The 12,268-nt window shown below is 34.7% G+C and overlaps 1 protein-coding gene across 3 annotated transcripts in view; it reads right to left on the reverse strand.

Annotated features, from left to right (window-relative positions):
• Positions 1-12,268, reverse strand: part of LOC150088830 (constitutive coactivator of PPAR-gamma-like protein 1 homolog) — a 283,787-nt gene that overhangs the window by 179,726 nt on the left and 91,793 nt on the right. For all 3 annotated transcript variants that reach the window (XM_090369687.1, XM_090369686.1, XM_090369688.1), the window contains exon 2: positions 10,463-10,627. In XM_090369687.1, the coding sequence (XP_090225813.1) occupies positions 10,463-10,627 (165 nt within the window). The remainder of the gene's footprint in view (positions 1-10,462; positions 10,628-12,268) is intronic.

Below are 12,268 nucleotides of genomic sequence, written 5' to 3' on the forward strand. Positions count from 1 at the left end.
TCCATCATATAGATCATTTTTTTGTGTGTGTATATATACGTTTATCTCCTTTATTCTTTTAGGCTATTGTATCACTGCTGAAAAAAAGACCCTATGTTGAAGCCAAAATGTAAGGTGTATTTTTGTTTCATTAAATTTATTTTTCTGTGCAGTGAAATGTTTTTATCCAGTCCTGCACTGATATTTTTTTGTTTGTGCAGTTCAAAGTTTGATAAGAAAAATAAATGAGCTAGCTGCATCATCAGAAAAACTGTCATTAGGATCTGCACTTAAGTAGGTCACTGACACAGAAGAAAATGTGTATGAAGGAACAGAACCTTATACTACATCATCCAAGAAGTTAAGTATAAAGAGCATTCCAACATCACAGTAAATATTCAAAGGCAAGTAGTTAAACTGCAAAAGGCAGAAAATGAACAGAATAGGAGTTTACTTAGAAAACTTATGCCAATGGCCTTTGTAATATTAGAGAAACTGCTTCAGCTTTTTCACACTTTCATCAAATAAGTTTAGAATGTGTGAAGTTGCCCAATGATGGATTTCCTCACTTTTGTTCTTGTTCTTGGGAATTTTTGGTGGATCAATTACTAATAGATTTCTTTAGAAAATGTTTGAAGAGTTGATGAGAGAGAGAATGCATTTAACAGAATGGGATGGACATATTTTGAAAGAAAATCGAGAAGAGGAGGTCCCAGGTTAGGAAGTGGGATTCTCTGACAAAGAATATAGCAGATATAATTTTTTCTTAACATCAGTTTGGAATAAATATATAAAATATCAAAAATTACATTTACTTCAACTCATACAGAAAATATCCAAAAAAGGATGGTAGGATTATCTCCAATGTAAAAATTCTTATAATAATTATTTGGAAAAGTAGCAATAGAACTATGACCACAGGATGATAATGCAATATATTATTGATGCCACAATACACTTATATTTTCATTTTAACTATATGTGGTCATTATGAAATCAACATCAAATTTCTATGAAAGTTATGTCAAGAAATAAAATTGTGAAATTACAGTACTTTGAAAAGTAATTTTCACTTACAATGAGAACAAATACCTCCCTTTGTATGAAAAATTTCTGGATAACAGACTTTTTTTTTTTTTTTTTGTGTTTTTAAGATGGATGATTGTGTAGTTGCATTTATGAAGAGTAAATTCAATTTATTTCATCATTTAATACTGCTTTAAAAAAATGTATGCAATCATATTATACATCAAATCAAATATCAGAAACAGGACTACCTCTTCACTTTAAGCGAATGGAAGCAAAATACTATATTTTAAAAACACACAAAACAATTTATGCCCCAAGTGTAATACTTAATCTGGACAATTAATAATTGTTTAGCTGAATACACGCGATAGTTTTCTGCTTATACTAAGAACATGCACTTTACCTTGAAAGTTAATTTCAGCTGCTCTGATGAGAAATAACGCGGTGGATCAAAAATGATATACTCGGAATCTTCGGCCAGAAGTCCATGGAAGTTGTTTTTGCGACAATAGTTCATCACTTCCTGATGATGATCATTGGTGGTCAATACAACGTTAACATTTATATGGCGCAAAAACATTCTGAGGCAGGATCGAAGCCCAACTGGTGGAATCCACCAAACCTTAGGAGGAGGTGTACCTTTAACAGACACGTGTCTAAGCACCTGTATTATCCTTTCTTTGTCAGTCTTTTGCCTTTCAATCCAGCTTTCCATACGGTGAGGTTCTGCAGCACCATTAAGAAATACAGTTACTTCAACGTTACTGTTCTGTACTGTTTGAAAAAAGGTAGTCAAGAAATCTACCATTTGGTTCCATTGCCCTCCACATACCCAGTCTCCGAAAAAACCGCCATAGAGTGTATCTAAACAACATTCGCCATCAATCACAAGACAAAATGGGCTAGCATAAAAATATTCATAGTCGTAATGAAACCGGAAATCACCACCCCTATGTGCCAAATTAGAAAATGCAAAACTTCGTGGAATTTCCACCAAGTCAATTGGCACGCAGGCACTTGGGCAGCTTGTCTCGATGAATTTCTGCAAAGATTCAATACCCATGCTGCTGGTTTTTAAATATCAACAAATTGTTTAGAAACTAATTCACGAGCAAAATACCATAAGAAGATCAAAGAAACTAATAAAAATTTCCATTATAAATTCAAATAGAAGCAAAGACAAACATCTACCGCCATGTGCTTTAGGAGTTTTGGTCACTTGTTTAATGCAACAATACCAATGAATACAGAGGAAAAAATAAAACTTATTAAAGTAACATATAGAAAAATATAACTAAAAGCAATAAGAACATACAATTGTACCATATAATATCTTATGACTGTGTTCATAATTTTCATCATTGCTCTTTGTTATAGGTGCTCCATGTATTGTATTGTACGTCCTAGAGTTAACTGTAATGAGGGCCACATACACACAATCATGGCAGTAGCAATTTTGCAACATGAGTGATGGTAAATTCCATATAGTTTAAATATCATGCATCATCTTATTCCCCCAGTCTAATGATTGATGCTTTGTTTTTCTTTTCATTTCTCTCCCCCACCACCTTCTTTAAGGTTGTATCTTTTTCCCCTTCTCCTACTTTTGCTTTTTTACTCTTCCCTCTATGTTCACAACTTTGTCTCTGTTGCATTTTTCTAATGATATACAGGGCAGGCCATAAGTCTGTTTACTTATGGAACTGATAAGATGTGAGGAGATGGAATTTACCAAGAACGATTCAACACTTCATTTAATCTAATAAATAATATCATGTGAATGTAATATTAACATTAATAAATTGGCATGGGAATGAAACAGACACACCACCCCAATCCTTTCTCAGTAAACTGCCATGTAACCCATTCTGCTACACTTGATCCTTAATTTGATAAAAAGAACACTGCTATGAATGCTCCTTTATACATATGTTTTTATCATTTTATTTATTTACATATTCTCAACATTTTTAACGCTTTTAACTCTGTTGTTTTTTTTTTTTTTTTAGGAGCATTAGCAACTAAGGCCATATTGCTCTGGGGATATGTGGTGGTCATTCGCTGACCTTTCTGCATCCTCCGCATTTGTGGTCACAGGCTTGAACCCCGGTCTAAGAAGCATGTGCTATGCACTGCTGCTCCTGCCCAACTGGCTACGGAGGCGCCGCTTTTAACTTTATGCACCTAGTTATATTTTTCTGTATATTATTTTATATAAATTTTATTTTATTCCTTTGCATTCAGCAGTTATGCTCATTCCTAACAAAAGCCTTTTCTCTAATATGGATAATGTATTTAGGGAGGATAGGCAAAATAGAAGGGGGTGTGCATACATGTGTGTGTGCACATTTGCGTGCACTTATCAAAAGCATTCTCAGATTCAGAAATTATACATGCCAGCATACATGCCAGATTGTGATGAGTATGAGAAGGGCCACTTTATGTAAATGCAGGGAAAACTTGCCATGGGAAACAGTTTTTAAAATCAACTTGCTGGCTGTTATTTATAACAGAATGATAAGAAAGTACTAGGGCAAGAACCTGATCATCATCCATAAACCATACAAGTTCACCAGACTGATAATACAGGAACTCAGTGAGAAGTAATAACAAGAGGTTGCAGTTTTTAAAAGCAAAAGAAGGGGTTTTAATTTCAGGATGTTATATGGCCTCTATCAACTGAACAGATAAAGAGGGAGAGTGAATTGTTGAATACCACTAACCAGTTGCAAGGTAGATGCAAAATTTACATTTTGTGTATGGGCTCTGGGGGGAAGGGGGTACATATGTAAATTTACATTTTGCAAGGTTGTTTCATATACAAAGGGTACTAGGAAAGTTTTGCAATATGACACAACAATGAATCACAGGAAGCTGCTTGTTGCTGCATGTTGAGACATGTTCATACGTGCATAGTAGCCGCCACGCCAAGTCGATGGGCTCAGTTATTCATTAGTAGTGAGAGTGTAAAGTGCTTGCGATGGCATCATGGTCACGAAATGAGATAAGGACAGTTTTGCGGTATAATTTTGTGCGTGGTTTAACCATAGACCAGTGCTTAGAAGAAATGACTCTTGCACTAGATGATGATTGTCCACATCGTACAACGATATTCAGGTGGTATAGAGAATTCCAAAGGGGAAATTTCACTCTGGAGGATTCTGAGAGGCCGGGAAGGCCACGAACGTCAGTTACGGAGGAAAACGTTACTGCTGTGAGGAAAATGCTTGACGAAAACAGGCGAGTGACCTACCAACAGATAGAGGATACTTTGGGCCTAAAGGCACCAGCAATTTGTTCGATTCTGCAAGATCATTTGCACGTGAAGAAACTTTGTTCTCTCTGGGTGCCGCATCAACTGACTGAAGAGCAGATGACACGACGTGTGACTTGGTGCCGGGAGATGTTAAAAAAGTTTGATAAGGGACAATCTCGGTATGTGAACAACATCGTGACAGGTGACGAGACTTGGCTGTACTATTACGATCTGCCGACCAAGGCTCAAAACAAAGTTTGGGTCTTTGATGATGACGACACACCCGTAATTGTCAGAAAATCCCGATCTGTAAAGAAGAAAATGATAGCTGTATTTTTCAAATCGAGTAGAATTGTGGAACGTGTCGTTTTGGACACGCAGAAGACAGTCACAGCTAAGTGGTATACTGAACAATGCCTGCCTAAAGTCATTGGATCTATGAAGAACCTGCGGCCAAAGTCAAGAATGGACACCTGGTACTTCCATCACGATAATGCTGCAGCTCACCGCGCCAAAGCCTGCACCGAGGCTTTGGCGCGGTGAGAAGGAAAAAGTTCCAATTAAATATATACTAACAATGATTCAACAAATTAGTATTTTATTTAATAAGGAAAGGTGGAACAAAACCAGAGTATTCTGCCTAGTGCAAAGTGTGAGGATGCTACAAATCATTTGTCAGTTCTTAACTCACCACAAAGCACCTTAGTTTTATATCACAAGTAGACATATGGGGGATCATTTTGATAGAGGGAATGGGTGTGTGAATTTTTTTTTTTTTTTTTTTTTTTGGCTGATGCTACCTAAGCTCATACATTTGTTTTCTTGCATCGCATGCCATGATTACTACTACTATTTCAAACTCAAGCATTTACACTCTTACGAGAAGCCACTTTTCAACATTTCTAATTAGTTTTTCCCCCTCACCGATTACGAGGCTTATATGGACTCTAAATTATACAAAATATCATTTTAATATTACTGCCAATTTTTTTTTCTTTTTTTAAATCATCATCATCGACCATTTTCAATCCACTGCAGGATGAAAGCCTTTCCAGTTTCTTCTGTTTTGTGCAATGGCCATCCATTTACTGCCCACAAACTCTTGAATTTCATCCATCCATCTCCATTGTTGTCTTCCAGGTTTTCTTTTAGCTCCTCTTGGGTACCATTCTGTTATTTTCTTAGTCCATCTTTCATGTCTTGCCAAAGTCCATTCCAATTCTTTAGTTTTAATAAGAATGTCCTCTGCTTGAGTTTGTTGGCTAATCCATGCGTTTCTCTTCTTATCCAACAGCCTGATTCCTAATATAATTCATTTGATTCTTTGCAGTGTAGTTTTTAGCTTCTCTTCCATTCTTTTAGTGAGTGCCCAAGTCACTTCCATAAGTCATGGTGGGGAGTATGCATTAGTTCATTATTTTACATTTCAGATAAATTGAAATATTGCTCCTCAGTATGTGACTATATTTCCTGAATACTATCCCCATTGGAGATTTATTCTTCTCTTTACTTCCAGCCATTTATGATTATTACAGCTAATGACTTGTCCAAGATAAGTATATGAATCCACCTTTCAATTTCTGTGCCTTCAATGATTATATCCCTTCCTGTGGCATACTTGTTCATCATTATTTTTATTTTAACCATATTCATCTTTTTTATAAAATACAATTTCATATATAAAGCAGATTTTTCAGAGATTTTTACAGCTTTACAAATTATAAAGCAAAGAAAAAAAAAAACATTTTTCATTGAATTTTTTTCAGGTGAGTTTGAAACATATACAGTGGAACTTCTCTATTACGAACTTCTATTTAATGAATTTCTCTATATTACGAATTTTTTCGCAAAACATCGCACCTTGAAACGAAAGTACACGTAAAATTAACCCCATATAACAAAGTATTCGTCTCTCTATAACGAATTTTTAAAAAAATTAGTAAAAGCATTTTTGAAGATTTTCAAGCATTTACTGCTAAACAGCTGCTCAAATATACTGCCTCCTTCGCTCCAAAATTTCGCATTAGCATCTGGAATTAAATAATCATCCTTTTAGTGAACACTTGTGGCCGTTGACGCCCGTAGGAGGGTCTTTGTTTCATTTTTGTTACAGTTATTAAACCATATGGGTTTTCTTAAAAAGTGGTCGTAAACTTTACAATAAATAGGGTAGATTTGTAAATTGACGTTGGCTCAGGGGAAAGCGAAATTCACATTGTCGCCGCAGCATGCTAAGCCTTTAGCATGCTGCGGCGACAATACATAGAATGCTACCATAGTCGGTTTTTAGTACTGCCTACTGAGAGACATTCGCTTCTCACCTTAACTGTACCACGTGACCTTCATGTCAATCATTATATGATATGTCTGTTCTCGTCTAACTGGACTCCCAGTAGATGGTTTTCATGATTTTTTTTTTGATTTTGTTCGTCATCAATCACATAGGCTATATGCTCTTGTTTTTTTTTTTTCTGAAAAGTAACATACAGCATACGTTAATCATAAATTTTCTTTCGTGTATATATGAATGAAAGCAGAATAAAAGAAATTCACAAAGTCCTATATTTCTTCAAAGGGAGTGATACTGTTGAATTGGCAAGTGAACGTCATTGAGTAGGCGGTACCTGTATTAACAATTCACTATATGGCCAGTGCAGCGAAGTTTGCGGTGTATGTATCAGCAAGAGCTGCAGCCCAGTAATTTTTACAAATGCGAAAACAATGTCGAAGAGAAAGTGTTTAAGTATTAATGATAAAGCAAAGATTGTTATGATATTGACCAGGGTTTTAAGAAAAAAGATGTTGCGGAGAAATATGGCATGTCTGCAATCAGTTTATCTACGATTTTAAAAAAATCGAGAATCAATTTTAAATGCAATTGAAGGAGGAGCAGACAAGAAGCGATTTAAGTTGTGTATATATGAAGATGTTGATAAAGCTGTTCTAAAATGGGTGCAAATGATACGTGAAAAGAATATCCCAATATCAGGCCTAATAATTAAGCAACAAGCCCTGAAATTTGCACAGTCCCTTGGACATACAGAATTTAATTCGAGCACTGTGTGGCTAGATAAATTTAAGAAGCGCCACAGAATTGTGGAAAAGGTTATTTGTGGAGAAAGTGTTAATGTAAGCAAAGAAGATTGCAACAGTTGGAGGAACAATACCTTAAAGAAGATTTTGGAAGAATATGAGCGTAAGGATGTTTCTAATGCTGACGAAATGGGTTTATTCTTTAAATGTTTACTGAATAGAACACTTTCTTTTAAGGATGATAAATGTTTTGGCAGAAAGCAAAGCAAAGAAAGAATAACTGTACTAGTTGGAGCATATATCACAGGAAGTGAAAAATTAAGACTTTTAGTCATTGGAATATCAAAAACCCCAAGATGTTTTAGAGGCACAAAATCTTTGGAAGTTGACTACACCTTTAATAAAAAAGCATGGATGACAAGTGATATTTTTGAAGAATGGATATTAAAACTAGACAAGCGTACAACAAAAAGAAAAAAGGAAAATTGTGTTGGTAACTGACAACTGTCCGGCACATCCTGCCAATATTTCTGCCAAACTTAAAAGTGCAAAGTTGTTTTTACCACAAAACGTAACATCAAAAATCTAACCAATGGACCAAGGCATTATTAAAAATTTTAAATTTCATTATCGAAAGAGAATAATAATGAAGATTGTCAATGCGTTATCAGAAAATAGAAACTTGGAGGTTACAATTAACCTTAGAGATTGCATCTCTGAACTGGCAAAAGTTTGGACAAACGATGTCACTGAATACACCATTCAAAATTGTTTTTCGAAAGCGGGATTTGCACTGAATACAGAAGTCGAACAACGACTGGACGAACAAGATGAACTACCCCTTTCACAACTGAAAATCTTTTGGACATTATTAGAATCGTCTGGAAACACTGAAAATGAAATAACACTGGATAGTTGTTTATGTAGATCACAGCAGAACATCCAAATGAAGATGAAATACTGCTGAACAGTGTTAGATGCAACCATGATTACGAAGAAATTAACAATGACGCTGAAGAGACGCATCAGAACAACCGTAGAAAAGCCAACTCGCGAAGAAATTATTAACGCTTTTAAAATGGTTCGTATGGGTCTACAGTTTTGTGAAAATGTTCCTGATAATGTTTTTAATGCTCTGAACAAATGTGAGGTTTCTTTGAGAACCAGACAATTTTTTAATTGTATTGTGTAAACGAAAATTAGATTTTTTTTAATTTGTGATATTTACCGGCAAAAATTGTGTAAACAATTTAAATAAGTATGTTTTTGAAATAAAATACATTAAAAATAAATGTAGATTCGTTTTCATTTATTTTCTAATTGGATAACAATTTCTAATAAAAAAAGATCTCTGTATAATGAAATTTCTCTATAACGAATTTTTTCGCCGGATTTATTGAATTCGTTATAGGGAAGTTCGACTGTATATAGGAATCATTCTTGACAAAATTATGCACATACTGAGTGTATAACAATGATTTTATAATGGGAAAAATACCACAAATGAGGTTTGGTTTGCTTTGGGTTTTACTGCCGCATTAGCTACTGAGGCCATAATGTGCCAAAACCAGGTCATAAAAGTACACAATTAAAATTTTAGTGACCTAAAGAATTAGGTCACAGTCCACAAATGAGGCAGAATAAAGAAAGAAAAACAAGTTGAATAATGTATTTTGATTATTCAGAGCACTTTATGAACAACACTGAAAGGCAAAAGTTCCTTTTTCACTTGATCACCACACTAGCAAAAAATTTAATACATTAATATCAAAACAGAATAAAAGGGACAGTCCATAAGTATGCGTTAGCTATAAATGTATACAAACAACCGATACAAAGCTGAAATTTATATCATTTATTCAACAAATGTTGGGAAGCAGGTATACACTTTTCTGTGTATTCATCTGGTTCATCAATACAATTTTGCTATTATTCTGCATACGCACAGTGATAAAAGAATGGAGCCTGCCATTGAAGTTAGCCTATCACTGTCTTTTTCAGCTCATCATTGAAAAAAATGTTTTCTTCATGTGCCCAAACAGGAGGGGGGAAGAAATCAGACTGAGCATATGCAGGGTGAAGAAAGTTCTGGGAAAGCTTCAAAAAAAAAAAAAAAAAAAAAAAAAGCTTCCCCATAACTACATCTGACAATGCAATGTATTGTTAGATCTAGTTTTTCAACCAATCTGCAGAAGCAACTTCACAATATCACTGTTCACTCAAATCCAAAAATGCTAATCTTCATTTAAAGCAAGCCTCCAAATCATTCTTTTAAAAATAAAAAATCAAATGCCAAAAAAATTTATTTTATTCATTTTTATTATATATCTAAATCAATCAGATATTTGCTTTTTTTTGCGATCACTCAAATTTTTTTAAAATCTACTTCAATATCAATATTGGTAGTTGCACATCTTAACTAATTATTTATTGAAGCTCAAGATTAACTTTTAATAAATTTCATTTTTGAAAAAGTTTCAAAACGTATGTGGATCTGAAGGTGCTCACAATTTTTTGTGCAAAAAATCTAAGGTTGATTTTTGATGTTGCAGCATGAATGTGTTTTAATTCATTTTGCACTGTAAATGAATTACTACCATCTGCAGTTTCAGGTTCAAAGAAGGGAATGAGTGGTCAGGAACACACATTTATCTTAAGCCTCTTTTAACATTTCATATGCTTCAGCTGATGTTTTCTTGAGATGGAAACAAAATTTGGGAGGCATAGTGTTCTTTGCATGCCTACTGATGTAGTCAGTAGTATAAAAATTATCTGGCAGGCCACATGTAGCCTGTGGGCTGGCCAGGTCTACTTTAAAGCAATGTATATAATTTGTTAATTTAGGCCTTGTAATTTGCTCCTTATATTCTAATTTCATTATCAACTCATTAACCTGTATTAGTTTTTAAAATAGCCAGTCTTTATTATTCACAGAGTTGAAGTTCATGTTTATTTAAATTTTGCTTAATTTATGGTAATTTAGTTTAAATTCATTGACTTAATGCACTCTAAGTTTTCAAGTTGAAGCCACAACTATTGTTATTTATGTTGTTTAAAATGATTTGTGCTATCCAACCAAAACTTTTGCCACTAAAAGGCTATTATTGCAATATGTATGTATGTTAATCTTCAATTTTGGATTATGAAGCTATCTTAATAACTTACCTTTCCCTTAACATTAGCACACAGCTTCTTATGGAATATAGTAAGGTCAAGATCTGTAAGAATGTGATTTCCCAAAAGAGCTGCAACAATACATATGCGGCTGGGATGAAGATTGAGACATCTGGTCACCTCATTTAAAATGTATTCCTTAGTCTCCAATCCACCCTGAAATTAAATTGAAATGTGTATGTATATATATCTCAGAAATCTTATTGGATAACACGATGAATATTATCAATAAAAATTAAATGGAGCATATTTTTTAAAGTTAGTTCTTTAATTGTGGTTCACTTATTTCTTTCAATTAAACAAACATCATCTGGCAGTTAAACAAACTCAAAATGTTCAAATAAAATCTCATCAATATAGAGTTTAAATTTCAATAATTCTTAATTATTCATTTAAACGACATGCAAAATACTTCATTTTATTATTATAAATTATACATTACAAGCACTATGTACAAATTAAGAAGTGATTAATAATATCAGTGAATAATAAAATAATCTTTGGGTGATTTTTCAGAGAAGGCAAAGGAACAATACTTGGAATATGGTTCAGTTTCATAAAATTCCACAGCATTATTTATCAAGGTGAATATAGATTGTTCCAAAAGTTACACATATGGGGTAAAATAGTGTTTCTAGATGTCATTTCTCCTTGTTGCAGATTTCATTTTGAGAGAATGAAAGGAAAAACTAACAATGAAAGAAAGAGTTGCCATAATGCAGCTTGCAACATTGTAACAGATCTACAAGTTACATGGCAACTTGTAGATCTGTTACCAAGTAATTTATTTGGCTACATCTGTTGAAGAACTTTTAATGAAATTAGTTGCCATTTCAAGAGGAATTGGAAGAATCCATGACTACTCCTGTAGCAGTAGATCAAGAAGTGCTACTAAAGAAGATGCCACAGCTCTGTTTGGGAAAAAAATGGAAAGTCCAAAAAAGTCCATAAGAAAGCTGTCAACAATAATGTGGAACTAGTGATAGTAGTGTCCACTGCATTTTAACAAGTAAAAAATTCTATCCATAAGATTCACCTCATACAAGGACTAAATAGTGACAACATGGCCCACAGGACAATTCTGTTAATTGTTCTGCCAGATGAATGTTATTCAATAATGTTTAGTGAAGAGGCCTTGTTTTATGTTAAAGGTCACACCAACAGATACACCGATGAGCCAAAACGTTATGACCACCTACTTAATATGATGTTGGTCCTCCATGTGCAGCCAAAACAGCTCGTACCTGGCAAGGCATGGACACTACAAGATTTCTAAATATGTCTTGTGGTATCTGGTACCAACATGTAACCAGCAGATCATTTAACTCCTGTAAGGTCCATTGTTGAGATGCTGTAGATCAGAATTGCTGCTCCACAAACCACAGATGTTCAATGCAACTGATGTCTCGAGAATTTGGAGGCCAGGGCAATATCTGGAAGTCTTCCTCATGTTCCGCGAACCAGTCTCAAACAATCCGGGTGGTGTGGCATGGTGCACTATCCTGCTGAAAGACAGCACCACCAGAGAGGAAGACCATTGCCATGAAAGGGTGTACCTGGTCAGCAATGATGTTTAGGTAAAGTAAAGTGTGTTTAGGGTCTAACGGCACCAGGGGTTTCCCCCATCTCCGTGTAGTCTACATTGTCGTGTGTTACAGAACACTGTAAAGGCCAGAGATTTAAAAGTGTATGGATATTGCTGGATGTAGTGTTGTATACCGTTGTTCATCTGGCCATTTAGCCGCTGGACCCCTACTGAGGCCCAACGTTGCCCACACTTAGCCCCGTGGAGGCAAG

This window comes from Mastigoproctus giganteus, chromosome 3 (assembly GCF_048544385.1).
Source record: "Mastigoproctus giganteus isolate SK-2022 chromosome 3, ASM4854438v1, whole genome shotgun sequence".
In the NCBI taxonomy this organism is placed as follows: domain Eukaryota; kingdom Metazoa; phylum Arthropoda; class Arachnida; order Uropygi; family Thelyphonidae; genus Mastigoproctus; species Mastigoproctus giganteus.